General features: G+C 33.5%; 1 protein-coding gene across 1 annotated transcript; it reads left to right on the top strand.

Annotated features, from left to right (window-relative positions):
* Positions 1 to 4,195: 4,195 nt before the first annotated feature.
* On the top strand, positions 4,196 to 7,828 carry LOC110025524 (probable serine/threonine-protein kinase PBL1). The gene is made up of 7 exons (XM_020726064.1): positions 4,196 to 4,403; positions 4,493 to 4,690; positions 4,773 to 4,841; positions 5,527 to 5,586; positions 5,668 to 5,730; positions 6,690 to 7,009; positions 7,325 to 7,828. The coding sequence occupies exons 1-7, from the start codon at positions 4,277 to 4,279 to the stop codon at positions 7,709 to 7,711; spliced, it is 1,224 nt and encodes a 407-aa protein (XP_020581723.1). The 5' UTR covers positions 4,196 to 4,276; the 3' UTR covers positions 7,712 to 7,828.
* The last annotated feature ends 14,453 nt before the right edge of the window (positions 7,829 to 22,281 follow it).

The following is a 22,281-nucleotide window of genomic DNA, read 5'->3' on the forward strand; positions in this document are numbered from 1 at the left end:
TTCCAACTTTGAACCAATCCCCCTTCACACTTCTTAGTCTGATATCTTTGAGATGTCCTTACCATTGGAATTCCTTGGAGATAATTTTTCCTTGATTTCTATCGAGAGTATTCTTAGGTAACTTCAGTTATCTAAGATGTAATTAACTATAGGGGCTTGCCCCTATAGGAAGCTTTTCCCGAACCCAGCATAATATAAACCCTATTTAATTCCTTATATTAAATAGGGGAATTTGTCGGCCAATATATTGGTTTCACAGACCAAACGGATGTCATAACTTTCTTTAGTTTATTTGATCAAGCCTCACCCTCAATTCTTGTGTTCATCCTTCGGGATAGATGCAGGGTTTGAGGTAAAGCGCTCTTTCATTTAAACTATGAAAATTATGGGGTCAGTTTGACTTCATCTTTTTCAAAACTAAATTTTTTAACGTCCTTCCGAAGCGGGCAACGGGATTTCAATTCCGATGACCGACAGCTTCTTACGGGCAAACTCCACACCAAAAATAGTGCCGACAAAAGCAATGTTGGAAACTTATAAATAAATATGACCAAAAGTAAGTCTTAAAGTACATTTATTATCTGATATATAATACAAGCTTAATTTACTCTTTAATTTTGAGTTTCATTGAAGTTTACATCAATCAAGCGGAAGGAAAGAGATCTTAGTTCAAAAAGAGCTCGATAAAAAAATCATCCATAATCAAGTAAATGAGACCATTGTTATAAGATAAACAACCTATTAAAGAAGAAATATGGAACACCCACCAAAGTAGAGTCAAATTCCTCTTTGAAAAAAAAAGTAGATTTCAAGTAGCATACTAAATTATGGTCTTTCACCATCATTTTATTCACGTGTTATTTAATAGAAAAGTAAAACTCTAACATAATGATAAACATGACCTTCCTCTAACATTACCTTCCTTTAACATTAAGAAAGCAGAAAACAAGGAGACAGCAAGCACAAAATGCTGTGAAAAATGACAATAATAAAGCCAAAAACCGAATCGAGAAAAATTACAAAACAGATAACACAACGGAAACACATAGATTTATGTGGTTCAGCAAATTGTCTATGTCCACAGAGCTGCAAATGATTTTATTACTTCGAGAAATACAACCGTCGATCGCCTCGATGATTACAAAAAAGAATTTCTCTCTCTCTCTCTTCTCTCTTCTCTCTCCTCTCCTTCTCTCTCTCTACCCGAGAGCTTCAAACCGAAGCACATCAGACGAAGAACTTGGAAAGCTACCAATGTCGAAGAGAGATGTCAAGGAAATCAAATCCCGAGAGAGCTAACAAGGGGAGTTAGCATGCCTATTTATTAATTTCATCACGCCATTAGACCCATTAAGGAACTAGTCAAATAATTAATGAAACTTATTAATTATTTTCTTTTCTCTCATGAAACAAATCATAGAAGAAATTAAGAGCAATTAATTTCAAGTTTCAAATCCAGTTTGTTGTCAACATGAGAAATGTCAATTTGAGCGGTGAACCGGTTTCCATATTCGCAACAAATTTCCCACTTGGAGACTGGTACACTTGCGACATCATCCACTAGTTGCGTCGTCTTTTTCTTCAAACTTGATATCCTCTACCTCTGCAACTCAAAACTCATTGTCTTCACGATAGAAGACCAATTGAAGTCGAGCACAACTTCAGTTTCCCAAGAGTAACACATTTAGTTGACATATCAGCTTCAACATAATCTTATGCCTCCAAGCACTTTTCTGGGTTACTCATGTATCTGTTTACGACTCCCACTGCATGGGCAATATTCTGTCTCTGCTGAAAGCCCTTTTCAACAAGTATATCATTGCACCTCTTACTGCCATCAAGCGCAGTCTTCACCCAATACACACACTTGTTGTGCAATGTCTTCTTCCCTGGTGGAAGTTTTGTCAGCTCCCAAGTCTGATTCCCTGATAGGGAATCCATATTTTTTGGTCGTTTTCCCAGTAACGGAAAATGAAGTTTTTTCTCAAAGAGGTAGTCTTCTATCTGCATCCTTCAGTAACCAAAATCTGTGTCATTAAACTTCTCGATCTCCGATGTCATCACTTCGTCTCCGCCCATCGTTCTTCCTTTCAGCTTCGAACCAAAGCTCTGATACCGGTTGTAAAAAACAACGACAATAAAGCGAAAAACCGATTCACAAAAAATTGCAAAACAAATAACACAACGGAAACACACAATTTACGTTGTTTGACAAATTGCATACGTCTACGGAGCTGCGAAGGATTTTATTACTTCGAGGAATACACCTGTCGATCGCCTCGATGATTACAAGAAAGAATCTCTCTCTCTCTACTCGAGAGCTTCAAATCGAAGCACATTAAAAGAATAACTTGAAAAGCTATCAATGCCGAAGAGAGATGCATGAGAAACCAAATCCTGAGAGAGCTAACAAGAGGAGCTAGCATGTCTATTTATTAGTTTCATTTCGTCATTAGGCCCATTAAGAAATTAATATTTCATTTTCTCTCATGCAGCAAATCATAGAAGGAATTAAGAGCAATTAATTTAACAATTAATTTCGAGTTTCAAATCCAATTTATTGTCAAACACGAGAAAATGTCAATTTGAGTAGTGGACCGGTTTCCATATTCACAACAAAAAAACCAAAAGCAACGAAGCTTTACCATTGTCCCTAAACTTTATTTTCTCATTAGTCACCAAAAAGTGCTCCTAATTAATTTTTTTCCAGTTGGCTCACCATAAAACAGCTGTAAATTTGGTAAAAGTTATAAAAATTAGAAATTTACAACCCATTTTTTTTAAAAAAATATTTTCTATACTCCACTATGAAAAGCAATCATCGGTTAGACCTGATTGGTGAATGAAAAATAATACAACAAAGCATTTACTAAGACCAAACTTCCAATCTTTTACCATTTCATTTCCCTTTCTTTGCTCACCAACTACATATAATTGTGTCAACATATATTTGTGTGTGTGTGTGCGCGCTGCAAATCGTGGCCTGGGGTTGGCGAGGTTCACAGTAAGTCCCCTTAGGTCACGGGTTCAACCCCTAGTGACGTTGAGTTCTCGAATATTTAAGCACAATGCACGAGCTCTCATCATGAAGTCTAATGCATGAGAAATTGGTATTTAGGTCTTCTGTCAAATACTGATTTTCTTACAGATATATATATATTCATGCATGTATATATATATATATATGTCATTGCATAAACAATAAGTATGTCATTGCATAAACAATAAGGTTATTTTATCTGTGGAGTCGTTTGGCCGGCCTCCATTTCGAGCATGGCCAAGCCAAATGGAGGACGAAAATGAAAAACGACAAGTAGAAAGATATTTCGTTAGTCAAACAAATGGAGGGCTCTTCTGTAATTAAAACCTGTTTATTATTGTATATATGAAGTTATGAATAAAAGCCACGTGCTTATATCGAATAATTGAATGACATGTTGACATAAAAATATCAAATTGTTGATCTTCACTATTAGTGTAAATTTTTCAGTTGGAAAAAAAATTAATCCACTAATATATTTAACTGAATTTAAATTCATTTCTTTCTTAGGAGATGTTTGAAATCACTTTTTTTTTTTTCTATTGTTATTTTTTTATTTTTATATGTTGTGATATTAAATAAAATAAGCTTGGTCTGTTAAAATAAAATAAATTTATTTTTTATTAATTTCAAAATATCTAGATTTATTTGATTTTTTTTAAAAATAAGTTAATTTCTTTTTAAAAATTAAGGAATATGTAAGAGATATATTAAATAAATACTTTTTTAAAAAATAAACATTAAAATTGAGAAAATAAAGATACATTTATTAAAATTTGATTTGTATATTTATACCACCCAAATCTATCATATCACATAAAAAATCACTACTTAGGACTTCTAAAAGGTTAGGTGAGTATGCATGTAAAAGAAATGATATGAAAGCCCTAAGAGTGTCAGAAATATTCTGTCTGGGCACCGCACGTCCGGACGACCAGCCACTTCGTTATACACGTTAGCGGCTGGTGATGTAGTTGCCATTGGTTGGTCATTCCAACGTGCGGATGGCCAGCCACCTCGTTATACATGTTAGTGACTGGTGATATAGTTGTCACTGATTGGTCATTCCAACGAGTGGACGTTGATACGAAATATTATTTCTCAAAGAGTTTATCAAAACTCAAATTACCACATGCATGCCTCTTTTTCTTGTTCAACTATTCACCTCCATTCTTCCTCTTATTTCTCTCTCTCAGATGGAAAAGAGCTCAGGCATGGTGATGCAGTAACATAAGAATGACAGCGCGAAATCTGTCCAAAGCAGAAACGCCGATAGGTGTAAGCGCTTTAGCAATCTTCGTTTGCTTTGTTCTCTTCTTCACCATCAAGAAAGGCTGCTTGAAGAAAAAACATCTCAAAAAAGGTGAGATGATTTTTCTTCTCTGTTCTTAATACTAAAATTTCTTCTTCTTCTTCTCTGATGAACTGTGGTGATCCTGGGTTATGTTGCAGATGCTAATTTTACGGAGCTGAAGAGATTCAGATTCGATGAACTGAAGCAGGCCACAGATTCATTTAGCGATGAGAGATTGATTGGCTTTGGAGCTTTTGGGAATGTTTACAGAGGAGATTTGGGTGATGAGAAGAGAACTGTTGCCATTAAGAAAGCTCATTCAGAGTCTGATGAGAGTTCGGAGGAGTTCAGAAATGGTTGGAGATTTGATTTTCTTGAATATTTTGTTAGGGTTTTCTTTGGAATACTTATAAAGTTGACATTTTTTTTTTATATCAGAGATTGAGCTGCTTTCTGGAATCAAACATAAGAACCTTGTGGTTTTGATTGGCTTCTGCATAGAATCAAGTAAGGATGACTGGAAATACTTCCTAATCAGTCTGTTTCTGAATTAAAAGTTTTAGATGATAATAAACTATGTATGCAATTGCCCCCTTTTTTTTAATTGCATAATAATGTTGTAAGCTAGTGTGGATTAAAAAGAAAAAAAAAATTGATTTGATATATTAGTAATGAAGTATATTTTCAATCCAAAAACCTTCTTTAGCCTATGAGTGAGAACAACACTGATATTTCTATACCATAATGCTTGTCAACTATCTTGCATGAGACTAATCCTTATATAAGCCTTAGATGCCTAAACTTAAGTGAGTTGGGCTAAGTATGTATGTAAATTTTCTCTTTTTTATTTGCATAAACACGCCGCGAGAGAGCATGGATTAGTTAAAGGGAATCAAAACTGATATGATATGCCAATAAAGAAGATCAATTTTTTAATTTAAAATTTTCAGTGTATGTGTGAGATCAACTACTAATATGTCTATATCACCATGTTCTTTACTTCCTTTTAAATGAAAGGTTTTTTTAGCACCATAAAGTATCCTCAAACTTTTTTTCTGACAAATATCAATGCAAATTTCAGCTGAACAGATCACCAAATAACTAAAAAAAACTTTAAAATAATAGAGAGTTTAAATTTTGCTAGGTAGACAGATATTTTTAACATTTGGTTTGTTTATGAAATGTCATGCAGGGCAAAAGATATTGGTGTATGAGTATGTCTCACAGGGATGTCTACTGGATTACCTTGCTGGTATGTGTTTTCTTCCCCAAATTATCTCTTCATCAAATAAATCAATGCTTCACTTAATTTAATCTTCAAAACAACTTGTAGGAAAAGAAAAAAGGTTTTTAACTTGGCAGCAAAGAGTTAACATAGCTATTGGAACAGCTAAAGGTGAGTTTCAAGGCAAAGTGTCCTCCTTCCTATATTCCCAAAGTCAAATTATGTTTGTAAGTGCTAGTATAACTTACTGGCCTTTTGGGATCTTTTTTTTTTTTCCCTTTTTTATTGTTTTATTTATATTTTAATTTGAAACTAAATATATTTGTAATGTTAAAAAATAAGGAAAATTTGGATACTTACCGCACAATTCTTATGTATTTACATATCTAATGCCCGTTTGATATTTACTCTTATGACAACTTGATGTCATAAAATTATGTATGAAAATGTGTATTTCATTTAAAAAAAAAAGTGATGGTGGTATTTTTATTTGATGTTAAAGATTGGAATAGTATATATGTAAATATGAATGTTTAGGCATTAGATATGTAAATACGTAAGTGTTTTGTGATATGTGTGTAAATTCACCCAAATATAAATCAATCTGTTTTTAAAAATGCTCCAAAAAGTTCGTGGAGTGGTTTTGTTTTAAAAACAAGCTGATTTATTTTTAAAGATATAAAATAAAAATATATGAAAAACACACAAAATAACATATTTTTAAAAATCAAAGCGAAAATTAAAAAATAAATAAAAAAAAAATGATCCCAAAATGCCTCTAGTATTGCTGGAAGTCCAAATTGATTGTATCTTTGACACAAACTGCAAAAGGCTCTCATATGTATGTGTTCATATTTTGTGGTGTTTGAGTTAGCATAGATGTAGTTCATATTTTATATAACTGTCTTTAGGAATTACAAGATTTGTTAAATCTTACTTAAACTAAATCCTTTTTGTAGCTAAAACATCCCCTAATCCTGTAGCAGAAATATGGTAACTAAATAAAACTCAGTATCAGATATTACTGCGATGCAAAACAATAGCTCATCATATTTAGCCATTTTGAACTCATTCTCCTTGTCTTGATGTGCCATAATTTATAAAATAAATGTCACCGTTGATCCATGCAGGCATAGCACATCTTCATGGAGCCAAACCAAGCATAATACACCGGGATTTGAAGCCGAGCAACATTCTGATCGACGAGGAATTTGAGGCCAAGATTTCAGACTTTGGGCTTATGAAGATGGGACCTCATGGAGATGATCCTTATGTCAGCACCCAGATTAAGGGCACCCCTGGATACATGGATCCTGCTTACTGCTCTAGCCACCATTTGAATGCTTCCAGTGATGTATACAGCTTTGGGGTTATACTTCTACAGCTTGTTTCTTCATGCCCTGCCATTGATCATACAAGACAACAGTCTGAATACCATATAAGTAATTGGGTAATTTATCCACTAATTTTGTCTTTCCATAGCTTGCTATTTATTGATTCTTGGTGATTGAATTTAACAAAGAGCTAGATTGTAAAGGGAGAAATTGCAAACAAATAGACACAAAGGAAGTTTATAACTCACTAAGAAGTGCAATCTAAAATGTCGTTCATGATAATACGACCCGATTTTATCATTTTGATGCCACAAAAAAAAATATGTACATTCCATCGTGTTTAAGCTCTTGATTGGAGACTGAATTTGATCACCAATATATCAGCTAGAATTTTGCTCTACATTCCTTAACATTACATTTCTTTTTGTTAGGCCAAGCCAAGTATAGAAAGAGGAATGGTTGAGGATATACTCGACATGCGTCTCCAACTTGAAGCATGTAACAAGGAGGTTATGTTAAAAATGGCACAGCTAGGCATTAGATGCACAGCTTGGGAGCCAAAGAATAGGCCAATAATGAGTCAAGTTGTCAAAGAGCTAGAGGAGGCTTTGCGGCGAGCGACAAACGGTGTTCAATTATCGTCTTTTTCAGAGGAATCTAAAAGTTTCAGTATCAACAGTGTTCAGTTGCAGAGATTCTATATTGATTCTTTTGAAAACTTATCGATACAGAGCACGAGCTTCAGGTGTCTTGATGCTAATAAGTTATCGGATAACATTGAAGAATTTGATGGGAGAAAGCTTGTTTCAATGGTATAATCTTATGATAAATTTTATGTACATATATTTTCTATTGCTGTTAGATTTATCTTCATTTGAATTTTATGATTATAGTTTTATTTGTGCTAATGTTAGAGATTATTTGCATAATAATACATATATTTTTTTGGCTAGGATATTTCAATCTTTAACTCTTCTTGGTATGGTTTATATTTTATGTTAATAAAGTAGTAATGGTTCAGGGCAAAGCAATCTTTACATGTAATAATGTGTGAAATTGGTAGCAGTGGAGAAAGTAGAAGGAATGCAGAGAAATTTATAGTTATTTAGCGCCAAATGTTGGATGAATCGTTCAAATTTTGAATGTATTGATAAAATGCAAATTTACCCTGTTGTGATTATTCTATAATAAGATATATCATATAATATGATTGTATAATATGATATTAAATTAAGTTTTTATTAATTACTTAATCTTCTTTTCTTAACATAATTTTGCTTTTAATATTATTTTAAATTGTGCCGAAGCATGGAGTGCAATCCCAAATTCATACTTTAAGACTCACAGGGTTAACAATCTCCACCTTTTGAGGATGGTAAACATAGATAAGTGAGATTCCCCTTATATTAGTGTGATTTCTTAAATTTCAATTTAATATGCAGTTAATCTAATAGCATATGAATTATGACGAATAAGAAGGTTAATTTTAAAATTTTAGACTTAATTTCATGAAATAAGCACAAAAATATTAGAAAATTATAATGCACATTTATAAATAATATAAGGTATGAATTGCTTTGGTTAGGATCTGAAGAATGACATATGTGGTCTTTCAAGCAAAGAAATTGGATTTGAAACCAATCTCAGTCCTTATTATTTTGTTGTTATGTTATTCTCTACCTCCCATTCTTCTATGTAGTGTGGTCATTAATCTTGAGCTCTAGGTGGGATAGGTGGTTAGTCCAAGCATCCTATTGGTGTATGTATGATAGATATAAGTGCTTGAAGAGGTTGGATTGGTGGTTGTTTAGGCAACATTGCTTCTTCTTATTATTCTTTTCTTCTTCTTCTTCTTCTTCTTCTTCTTAGTAAAACTCAACATAGCATTACATGTTTTCTATTGCTAAAGAGAATATAAAAGGAGTGCTTTATGATAGTAGTTGTAGTAGTAGTCATATGATTATAATGGTTATGATAAGTCAAATTATATTACTATCAAGACATGTTATTACATGACCAAGAGCTAGGTTCTGGCGTTGTTTGGAAGCTAGCTTCTTTTCATGCTTTTCGCTCTTTGGCTCGTTTTCTCTCTCGAGCCTTCTTCTCCCTTAGGCCTCTCTCCCTCCAGGTTCTTTTTTCCTCAGGGTGGGCCATGGTGCAGATAGTCCGAAGGCTGCCCTCATCATTTACAAACTTGGGACCTCACCCGAATGTTGTAGAGCATTCGTCATAAAGTTGTTTGAAAGCTGACCAACTCATTCACAAAGCACAAAGCAAATGTGGGATAACAAAAAAGTTTGTTACGCCCTATTCATAACAAACCATGAGGATAAAAATTTAGGAAATTTAATTATTAAAGCTCTGATTATAAAATAAATGATATCTACTTTTATATTTGATTCTTTTATTCTTATCGCATTCTTATCGCAGCTGTCGCTTTAAAAAATTAAGAGAATCAGGTAACCAAAATATATGCATCAGAAATGCGCTAGCATGAACAACAAGGAGATCCAACAGACTAGGTGACAAAAAATACAACTAAGGAGGGCCCACAACGGAAGACCAAAGGACCCATTTTGTCCAGATGCAATCAAACCTGGGTTAGAGGCCGACCTGATGTAGGCTATCTGAACCAAGCACTAAGGCTAATCGAGCTGAGTAGAGGCATTGATCCACTTATCACCGCAACCTGACTCAAGAGAAGAATTTAATATCACTAGCCATCTCACAGACACCCCTGCGATTCCTTATTAAGGGCCAATAATCAACAATAACATAATCCACGAGCATCCGGAAGGACCCCGTCTTTAATGATTGAGTTATGTATCGAATTACGATGATTCACTCTCTGCCTATATCGTGACCAAGCTGGGGGCTTGAGATTATCCAAGATGGAAACTAATTTTCTTATATTCATCTACAATTTAACGGATAAAAGAATCACTAGTTAAATTAAATTAAATCAATAAAATTACATTTACCTCTTTATTAGTTGTCCACATCTTTTATACACGTGTTCTCTTCTATCGTTCATCTTTTAATCAATTAAATAAACTTGATAAGTTAGTTTAAAACAATTGTGAGTTAAAAAAGTGAGTAAATACTCATACGCTTCAACTATCGTAATACAATGAAAAAATGAAGCAAAATGCATGACAGTTAAACATTTAATAAATCAATATAAACAATTAACATACTATTCAACGTCTTATTATATCTATGTTATATCAACATTATTCTATATTACAATCGCCACATGAACACCACCTAAAAATTGTAACACTTAAGATATTTCAACATAAATATCTTTTTTTCATTTGCAAGCAAGATTTGTTTGGTGTTCCCTCACTAGTATCATCAATGAGTGATTCTATCATAGTCAATCGTACACATACAAGCATTCTGTCAAAATCATTATTTTCTTAAAAATATTTATTTCTCATTTGTATATCAGACAATATATTTATAAATCATTAAAATAATGTTGATATCATACGTGCAATACGAATAAAAATTCACTGGAATTCAAAATCATGAGTTTGCAGTAATTACAATATAACTAATGAAAGTATAAATTAATGCATTTGGTGAAGAAGAAATAAAATATCACCATAGTAGAATAACATGAATACTCACGTCGATGATGACTATTTTTCCTTGATATCGACTCTTAAAATTGGAAGTCTAACATAGTGTAAAATTTAACTAAATTATTATTATAATAAACTATTAGTTTTTCATTATTTAAGTATGAATTTTACATTATGAATTCCTACTAAATTTCTATTTAATATATATATATACCAAAGAGTATTATACGAGCCCCGGTCATTTCTAGGCGTGCTAAATATTTGAGTATCATACCCTATACATGGGGGAGATTGGAATCCGTGACCTGAGGGGACTTGAGAGAGACTGGTCTACCAAGAAGGCACCCTACACGCATATATACATACATATATATAATTAAGTTTTAATATTAAATCAGTTTAATAAACCTTATCTTGGTCAAGACTTCCACCGTACAAGAAAAAAAAACCTCTGCACGCAACATCTTCTTCTTCTTCTCCCTTCATCATCTTTTCCTCCTCCTCCTTCGGCTTTGGGCTCCAAGCACACACGGCCAACACGTCGTCCTCCTCGCCTGCTCGTTAGGATTTCAGTTTTTCTTTTCCTCGCACGGAAGCTTGACGATCATGCTTGCAGGTACTTCGATCTCCTCCATCTACTTCAACACCAAGTGCCACACTCGATGCTACCTCTAAAAGAAACGAGCACCTCTTTCCTTCTGTTATTATTTGATGGTTTCCCTTCTCCCTCCATTCATATTCTTTCTTCTCCTCAAGTTTCTTCCTCCCCTCCCAACTTTCTTCACCACAGACAAACCACTTTGCTCTAACTACGACATTTTATAGAGCAAAATTTACCTTCTTGGTTTTCCGATCCTTCTGCTTCATCTCTCATTTTTTCGGCTATCCGTCTCCTCACTTCCTCCACTTCGATTTTTCTTTTTCTCTTTCGGCTTTTTTGTTTCTTCTTCCCTTAGAAACTAAAACCGGGCTTTACAACCTAATATGGTTATGCCAATAAGAACTAATCATGCATGGATCAATAGTCTTTAGACTAGGGAAGCTGACTCATAAACACAAGCTGAGCAGGCTGAGTCCTGTCGACCAAAAGACCGTCAAAGATCGACTAGCAATCCCGATTTAGCAAAGTCAGACAAGTAGGTCTCAACAAACTAAGACCCACTGATTTTTTAGATCAAGTCAAAAGTTAGCTGAGTCATATGCTTATACATATACAATACCTAAAGTATTCTGTAGCACCCACATTAAAGCAGGGGTGAATATGTAACTTCACATATTATACCCCTCTTCTGAGATAAGAAAATCATTTTATGATAAATAACTAATCAACAATATTTTTCCCTGTTCATTAAGGTGCATTTCTCTCTCTCTCTCCCTCTCCTGTCTTACGCTCTATTCCTTGGGTATGATTTACAGACAAAACAGGATTCAACACCGCTCTTTAGTTGATTTCTGATTATTGCAACTATCATCATTAGTTAATGAAGGTATAAAGATCACATTGCAAAAAAGAGCCGAAGAATAGACTAGTCTTTGTAGCAATGAGTTGTTTTATGTTTTCAAACTATAGCGCAAGTTGTGAAACTGTTTGATAGGATTTAATTAGATTTATTAATCCATTGTCAAATAATTCTTGGGATTTAATCCTTTCATGATTTATTAATTTTGAATCTACATGATTTACTAAATTCTAATAACTTAAATATGTGAAGTTGCAAGACAACCACTTAGAGCCATATTAGACCTTTATTTTTTTAAATTCAAGGGGAACATAAAGTTGCATAAAACTTGATCAGATCAAAATAAGCTAAACACAAATATATTTTTCATTAATATTCTTTTACACGAGTCAAATTCATTTATGATTAAAATCACATGAACTAAATATAAAATGTGAATCATTTACACCCCTTGTTAAACCCCCTTGTTAAAAGGAAGTTTAATTTAAAATAAATAGAACACTTTTGCTTGAAATCTAATGAAAAAAATGGAGAATACTTATGTCCTCTCCCCTTTATGTGTCTTTGCAAATATCATTAGTGATTTTTTTTTGTTCTAAATAAAAGGTTAAATTGTTACCATCAAATTTTACTGATAAAAATTTTAAAATTTGTCATCAAAACTTTCATATTAAGGTCTCGTTTGATGATGCTTTACTATTGATTTTTTTAAAAGTAATATTAAAAAAAAAGGTATTATAAAATTCGTTCTCTTAAAATAATAGAAGTTTTTGAATATAACCTCATTAGTTCCAAAAAAAGGGGAGAAGCTACCAACCGATGAGCAAATCGAAAGAGAAATCAATACCAAACGCAGAACATAGGACTGAAAGCAATGGCCCCGTCACATTTGTAATTTTGCCAAAATCTCCATTGCGGTGGAAGCGAAGTCCAGTGATGCTTACCATCCAAACAATCCATCTCCATTTTCTCATCTAGTTGTGCACTACAACAGAGTTAGAAACTCCCCCTCAAACTATGTTGCACGGGCATGAACAGGGAGACACAAACACGACATGACATAGACATGAGATACGTTGATTATTGAAAATATTGGACACGAACACATGTCAGACATGCCTTTATAATAAAAATTATTAAAAAAATATATGTATATGTCAAATAAATAAAAGAGAAGAGTTAGTAACATTAACTTATAAAACTAAAAAGCCCATGGATATATCTTCAATTTATGACATATAAAATGCAAGCTTAAGAATTTATATTATCTTGTATTACGTTAAAATTTAACTACATCAATTCATTAAAAGAAATAAAATGATGATTGTTTTCTTTGGCATATACTTCTACTTCACAGTTCACAGCCACCATCATCATTATTAAATATCATATTTTCCAACACGGGCTCATCAAGAGAAAAGTTTGCAATCTCTAAAATTTTGATATCGTCGAGGGTCTCAAATCTATCTTCTACAACATCCCACATCTTGTTATCACTCTCTATGTTATTTGGAGTCTTTCTTGATAACAAATGAAGGCTAGTTTACACATAAACTAAATTTTTAGCTCATTGTGGAATTATTTTGTTCATCTTCACTGGTTGTATGAATGAATAAGTGCTCCAATTTCTCTCAGATCACGAGGAGGAAACTTGTCCAAGAAGCTTTATGGCAATAGTTTGAAGTAAAGGTGTTGAAGCTCTATGAATCAACCACCACATCTTTGAATCCATCTCCCACATATCACGTAAAGACTCTTAATCTCCAAATTCATCTAAAAATCAAAAAAACTTAGCCAACTCCACATTTATTTGTTGTCTTTCGTCATCATTTGAAAAATACACTTTTGTTGACCTCATTTTTTATTGAGGTTTATTTTTTTCCCTCTTTAGTAGCCTAGGGTCTAGCATAGGACTCTTCCTGTTGACTATTCCTAGAAAACTAGACATGGCACCCTCACCATTAGACACTTACCATTAGAAACTCTAAACTCTTCCTTGCTCAACTTGAAGTTCCACATATTAGTCATAACCTCTAGCATCTAATAGGTGGGGCCAATATGTGAGAGCTTAAGGTGAATCCCCATAGGACTGCTTGGCCTTAGGATTGACCCTGGGTGTTGGTTTTGAGCTAGTTCACTCACTTACACTCACTATCACCTATATTCACTTACAACCCTAAACCTAAAATTGTTGACTTTGATCCCTTGATCTTTTGGGAGACTCATGTAGATGGTTCCCTAGACCCACTAACCCTAGGCTAGAGTTTAGCTAAGACCAATACATAAAGGACCCAAATGGAGATTTCATTGGTCCATAGCTCATACATGGTGGTTGGCACCCCGATTCTACCAAAAATGTCCAACTTGGCATTTTGCCCCTAAATCCACCCAAATTACCTAAATGCCCTTGAAACCCTAAATTTGGTCAAAATTTTTAAATTCACGCAAAATACAAAAAATTATTCAAAAATCATTTCAAACCATTTGAAAATACACAAATTTCCCAAATCCACGCACAAATTCTAAAATTAACAAAATACCTCTAAATTTGCCAGAATTACAAAAATACCCTTGGTACCCCAAACTTTCCCAAAACCTCCAAAATCACTTCAAATGTCTCAAAAACTACATTGGACCCTTCAATTGAAGCCAATTTGGCCAATTTAACCATTTTGACCAAAACCCCCAAATTGTCTTTAAAGGCCCAATTTCCTCAAATTCACCTCAAATGTCCATCAGTTTGGCCCCAATTCCCATCAGTTTCAATTCCAAACTCAAATTAATCTTTCATTTGATCAATCCAAACCAAATCCAAGCCTAATTTACCCATGCTTTGAGCTCAGTTTTGATCCAAATCAAAACCCCCAATTTTGGCCCTATGACCTAATCTCACCTAATTGAACCTCATAGCCTACTCAATTTGCCCCAATTTGAATAATAAACTCTTCATAACAATCCTACACATAAAATTGGACCTTTAATTGGCCTTGTTCAAGCCTCAATTTTACTCAATTTCAACCCACATTCAAAATCCTTAAATTTTTCTCAAATTGGTTGTCCCCAAATTCCACCAAATTGAATGCCCTAACCCAAAAATTGACACCCAATTGATATTAAGAACTCTTCATGACATTCCTTTAGACAATTTTAAACCATCAATTTGAACCTAACCCAACATTGGCCCAACTTAAACCTAAGTCAAACCCAACATCCCCAAATTTACCAAATGCCTAAAATCCCTCTAATTAAACCCCCAAATCAATTCAAAATTACTCCATACCTTTTTAAAACCTCTTTTGACAATCATCTACACCAAATTAATTAATCAATTAGGCTTAAAGTCATGGCTAGCCTAACCCAAACCCAACTTCTAGCCATTTTGGCTCAAATTGGACCCATGCACCAAAATTGACTTAGCCATCCTACAGTCACCAAATTAAGGTTTCCACAGCCCTTAAGCACACCTTATAGACCAGGCTAAACCACCCTAAACCACCCAATTAAGCTATGGACAAATGGGTCCATAAATTAAGGGATTACATCCCATTTTTGGGTCTTAACAAAAAAATCTCTTCCATCATGACAAACTATTGAGAGTAAATTATAATTAAGCCTCTCCCTGGCTCACCTGAACTTCTGGCCACCACCCTTGGCCCTGCCGTCCGGCCTAGTGGCCGTAAAACTCCAAAACAGAGAGCCACCGCCCATAAATCAAACCCAATTTCAACCGTAGAGGCCAGCTCACCCCAATTGATCCTTAGAGCTCCTCAGCCCTCCACCTAAGCAGCTCTTTGCATCCATTAATTGGCTCTGAGCTCAACCCTAAGCTCTCCTATTTAAATTCACCCCCTCCACGATAAAAGAGAGATAAGGCCAAATCCTTGAGGAAACTCTATCCAATTGCTCTCAGACACTCTCCAAGAAATCCTAAGCTCACTACCACCATTTCCCCCCCTGATCCCCACTGTGAAAGCTCAATTTTGAGCTCAAATTTCTGCCCAAAACTAGGACATAACTCTTCATAGCTCCACAGTGCACCAAACTTCAATTAATTGTGTACACACTATCCCCACGGTGAGAGATGTTGATTCCCCATAAAGCCCCCTCTGAAACAGCCTCTAACATAGCTCTAGACCAACACCTTAAATCCACTTTGATTGAATTCATACCTAGATAATTCACCAAGGCTTAGGACTTCATCTGGAGGATTGTTGGACCCAATTGAAGCAACCACAACCATTTGATTGAGGCATCCCCTTTCAGACAAAGATATTGAACTTTAACCCTAAACCAAGCTTGTTTCGATTCTCTATACGTATTTACTATATTTCATATCGTATAAGCCATATAGATATGCTCGTCTCGAGTAGATGAAGGTTTAGGAACAAACCCCATGCGATTTGGTTGAGTCTAATCGAAGATCTTAAGGTTTCAGTGTGAACGACTCATGGGTTAGGTCACTTCGGGACGCAACGGAGGGTCGTCCGATCACGTGTATATCCAATGGACGGAGGAGACCAAGTTGGACAGGCTCTTGGTGCATAAAGCGCTGTCCGCGTGGCAGCTGAGGGGAATGACGACGTCAAATGGCGGAGCGCCGCGTGTTCTTCGGAGCCGCCTATGATCCAGTCAATGCTGCGCTGGATAAGTAGAAACATAGGAATTTTTGGAATTATTTTAAATACCTAAACTTCAAAAATCCATATCTTTCTATAAAAAAATTATAAAAATAAAAGAAAAATACCCACTTGCTCAGTGAACAAAGGAAATCAATGTAAAATAAAAGTAAAAATTATTTGTCAAAAATATGATTTTTAATAGATTAAATACCCTCTGTGGTATTTTAATTCTCCATGATTAAATACGGCTCACCATGACTTGAATTTTTAGGGTTCATTCCTCATCATAAAGGAGATGTCTTCTGATTTTTTCAAAGTCAGAGAGCATCTCTATGCTTATAGGCCTAATTTTCAAGCTAAGGTGACCATTTTGACTTATTTTAATTATATAAATCAAAATATCACTTGGAAAATTATGGAAATAATTTTAGTAGGTTTTCTGTGGTCAGAGAAGTTTAAGAAAAATATCATGATGTTCTGAATTACCTTGTGAATTTCTATATTTAATTAAATGCAAATATTTTGTATTAATTCATGTAAATTAAATAACTATCAAAAAGTGACAAAATTAATCCCACACTGTTCATAAAAATCATGTCTATCCACTGTAAAAATTTGAAAATTATTTGACTAAGTCCAAACACTAAAGTTGATTTTCTAAGAGATCTTGTATTTTTGTACAAAAATAATTATAATAAATTAAATACACTTGAGAAAATTTTGAAAAGTGGTTTTCTGAGTTCCTTGATCAGGAGCACTTAGGAAAAATAAAAATTATTTTTGGTAAAATACTTGATTTTTGAGCCTTATTTTAAATTTAAAATAATTAAAATAATTAAAAATCCTAAAAATACCAACATATTTCAAAATGTTCCCATTTGTTCTCTGATCACTTGGGACTTATTAAAATACTTTTCTTAATTTTTCATAAATTGAAACTAATTTTTTAAAGGCTTAAAAATGAATTTTCCTTATTCTCCCATTGAAATAGTTATAATAAATTAATTCAAAAAGTCATGAAATTTTGTATAAGTATTTCTCTGACCTAAGGAATTAATTCAAAAAGTAATGAAATTTTGTCGAAGTATTTCTCTGACCTAAGAAAACCTCTAATAACTTTCTCATGAATAAAAACTTTATTTTTGAAAATTAAATACATTAATTTCTAAAATTCCTATTTTCTAAATTTAAATAAATAAGTAAATTAAATTTTAAGAGGTCCACATATTCTCCTCTAAACATTGTAATTACCTCATGGATATGACACACTAAACCCTCAAAGTCATTTGAGTTGTGTTTAAAGAGTTATGAGGTGAAGTGTCTCAAGGGCAAAGTAGTCATTTCAGACTTTAGTGACTTAATAAAAAATTAGGATTAACTAAGGGGAAATGAGTAATTTTGATCTAAATAAATATGTTTGGATGATTGAAATACAATGAGGTTAAAAGGTAGAAACTCATTCACCACCCTTGCACAACATCAACGAAACCATAATCCTCCTAACCTTCATGACTTGGAAGTTAATAAGATAAAATGATTCTAAAGTGATTGGCTTAAGCTAGGAAGATGATAATTTACTTGCCTTAAGCCCAAAGTTGAGAATGTTTTGACTATTTGATAAGAATACATAGCACTTGAAATCAAAATCTTGATAATCACCATTTCACCTATCATGATTGTTAAAAACTTAGTAGTGACCTAGGTTCAATGTCTAAACTCAATTGATTGGATTTAAAAGATAACATAATTGGTGATTAACATCATTAAATACTACAAGCCTGACATTAATTGTGAGCACCCACTCACATAACATTTAAATAAAACATCAATTGACTAATCGAATATCCTATCCCCGGGATAATTAAATTACTAAGTTTCACTGAGCAACGGGGTAGCACACTCCAGCCTTGGATGATTAATGAAACAATATGATAAGTCCAAAATGAACTCGGAATATTTCAAGAGATCTTCAAAATGATCTAAGGTCATGCATCGAGCATTTTGAAATCTATTGGATATTCTGAAGGACAAATTGGACTTGTCATATTTTGTTCTAAAATCATCTACTAGGATCTTCCAAAGATCCAACAAAATCATAGCCTGGGGTTTAGTAGCTAAACCTTCATCTACTCTTGCAATTTAAGTTCCTTTCAATATTACATACATGTCTTGCAAGTACTGTCTTTTCAGGTGGAGGAACGAGAAGACTCGTCAGGTGCGCTTTTACAGTTTACAGTACCGTCTTTTCTTGTACTTTTCGCACTGTATTTTTATGCTTATAAAACTTGCATGTTAAACAACGATGTCAACCTGCATGAAAACCAAAGCTACTAGGATAGCCGCAAAACCAAAACCAAAACTAAAATCAAGCAAGATAAAATTCACTACCACAACATTGAAAATATAAAACAACTCAAAATTTAATCACAAATATCACAAAACAACAATTGCAACTAAATTAAGACATCTCTATCAGATGATCGGGAATCCCTCAGAGGAGGTAACCTACAGTTGTTAATGAGGCTTCCCACGGTCTAAATGAAAGTATGGAACTCATTAAGTTGAGTTTAATAAATTCATTTGGATTAAGTGAATCCGACAGAAAATAGTGGTACCGGAACGAGGGAACCGTAGGATCCTAATCGCTGTCGCTTTAATTAACTTTAATATGCATTATAATATTTAAAAAATCATAACCATAGGGACATCTGATTTGACATTATAACCAGACACATTAGAAAACTTAAACTCGTCACGACGAGAATCTCATAGCTAGCGTTGTGGGCAGCACCACCATCTCCAACAGTAGGAGGATCTACAGCAACATACCTTTCCTTAGAATTAAACAACCAAACCATATGATTTCGAAGTTGTTTGTTTATGCAACATAAATCCTCACCTTATTTTTAGGCCTTTGTATAAACATGCTGTACAATTTAAGCCCTAACTCGTCTTAGGATTTTGAGGTTGTCATTCGTCACGACCTAAATCCTCACATCTTCTAAGCATTTGTGTGATCGTTTTACGCGAATGTAAGCCCTAAACAAAAAAATTGGCAAGATGAAACATTTAAATAATTTCTCCTCAAAATTGAAGCAAAATAATAAGATAGTTTGGGAAGTCACTGAGGTTCTCCCACGGATCTATGACAGCCTCTAGTTCTTCCTCCTTTGAATTCTGCAATAAATATTCTAAATTTGAGCCATTCCCCTTTCACACCTCTATGTCCGATCTCGTTGAAAAATCATATCCTTTTACATCTTTGAAGATACTATTTCCTGATTTTTATTGAGAGTTTTCTTAGGTGACTTTGGTTGTCTAACTCGGTTATCTAAGATGTAATTAACTGTAGGGGCTTGCCCTTATAGGAAGCTTTTCTGAACCCAACTTAATACAAACCCTATTTATTTCTTAATATAAAATAGAGGAACTTTTTGGCAAATAAATATGGTTTCGAAGACCAAACGGATGTCGTATATTTCTTAATTTATTTGATCGAGCCTCATCCTCAAGTCTTATGTTTATCCTTCGGGATAGATATGGGATTGTTTGAGGTATAATGCTCTTTCAGTTAAACTATAAAAAATATTGAGTCTGTTTGATTTGATATTTTTCTAAACTTATATATATATATAGTTTGATTTGATATTTTTCTAAACTATATATTTATGTAAATTAAATGTCCTTCTAAAATGGGCGACGAGATTTTGATTCCGGCGGCCGACATCTTCCAACGGGCAACTCCACAAACCAAAAAAATAGTGTTGACCAGCCTTAAACAAAATTTTCTCATATTTGTAATTCCCAACTTCTCTTTGAGGGGAAGCTCGTTGAGGACTCTACTCGAGTAATTCCTTGGCTGAATATCTTTCAGGAATGTGAAAAATAAAATTAAAAAATAGATTTATGTGATTCTAACTTAATGAAATAGAAGTAAAAAAGAAAATAAAAACATAAAATTTACCTTGGATTTAAATAAAGAGCTAACCAATGCAGGGGTATGCTACTTTTGTTCTACCTATTTTCCAAAATTATACTTACAACACTCAAGAAAATTTGAGTTTTCATCATTTGCCTTTCTTTCATATTTATATATATTTCTTCTTTCACTTTACATAACATTCTATCCAACTTCTCATAAATTAAGTGCAAGCATGGCTTATTTGTATCCGCAACTAGAAACATGTGACAAATAGAAGCAGTAAAAGATAGAATATATTCAACTTTATCTCACTAAAAATCATCAAGTATTTTCTCCTTCACATATCTTTCATCTCCCACATCATCCTCACGATAACATAATCATCTTTCACTAATAGCAATTGCTTGAAGTGCATTTTTAATTTGTTTGAATCTTCTTAATATCACAATAATTGAAGAGAATTTAGTTTCAACAACAACAAACATTTTTAGATTGGAGAAATCATTGAAAATAACAAACCTCATGGAATGATTCATGATTAAATTTTTTACCAAAATAGTATATCTAGCAACCACTGTTATCCAATGACATTCAGTGTATGTAATCTTGTTTGCTTCACTATTTTTTGCACCACATATATTCTTTAAGACAAGATTAAGGTTATGCACAATGCAACTTGTTCAAAAGGTATGATGACATATTTGCCCACAAGAAAACCAACTGCCTTACAAATTAGAGCACGATCAGTAATTACTTGAATAATATTTTGAAAGAGCAACAATCACCATAACTTCTATAATCAAATTGAAAATGAAGAATTTATCTTTATACTGCCTCTCACAATTTACAATTTTGATAAACATTAGAGAACTTTTTGATGCTGCCATAAAATTGATAAGTGGTCTTCTTTGTGGAACAATCCAACCATTAAATACTAAACTAAATCCTTTCTCTTTTCACGTACCTTTTGTTGGTTCAAGTAATTTATAAATATTAAATCTCTCTCTGTAAAAAAACTTTTATCTGATAACATTGTACCCCAGTGGAATATAACCTGCAAGGTTATTATTACATGCAAAAGTACAAATGTTCTTATAATATGGATTTCAATCAAGGTTAAAAGGGATATCTGGTAAAAAAAAAAACATGCTTGCAATTTCGCTATCTAGTTGTTCTCACATATGTATATTAAATGTCTTTTATAAACTACTATCTCCAACAATTTTTTTTTTTAGCCTCATACCCTTTTATTTTAAGCGATTCGGCATTGGCATTGCCATAATGAATTTGAATTGAAGAAGTAGAATAACATGACCAATGAGAACTTAATAGTGGTATCTCTTTTGGAATAATCATTTTAATCCTTTATTCAGATTCGTCGATTAATCTTTGCATTTCAAATATTAATGAGAAATTAACTTTGGGGCAAAATTTAATTCCATTACCCAAAATCTTAAGTAAGCGAGCTTGAACTCTTGAATATGATCATTTAACATATTACAATAGTTGTATTTAAATGTAATATTTTCTCCACTTTCAGAAGATTTTGCTAGCTTAGTAACATGATTCCATAATGGTTTATTTTTTTTCTATGTTTGAGTTATTAGAAGTTTCACCACTTCCAAATGCATCTCTAGTAGAACTCATTGTTCTTTATTGGGCATTTCAAAATACATATAAAAATTCATTTTAAATAGCTCAAAAGAGAATGCACACACACACACACACACACACACACACACACACACACACACACACACACACACACAAAAAAACACACAAACACACACAGACACA

This window comes from Phalaenopsis equestris, unplaced genomic scaffold (assembly GCF_001263595.1).
Source record: "Phalaenopsis equestris unplaced genomic scaffold, ASM126359v1 Scaffold000301, whole genome shotgun sequence".
NCBI lineage: Eukaryota > Viridiplantae > Streptophyta > Magnoliopsida > Asparagales > Orchidaceae > Phalaenopsis > Phalaenopsis equestris.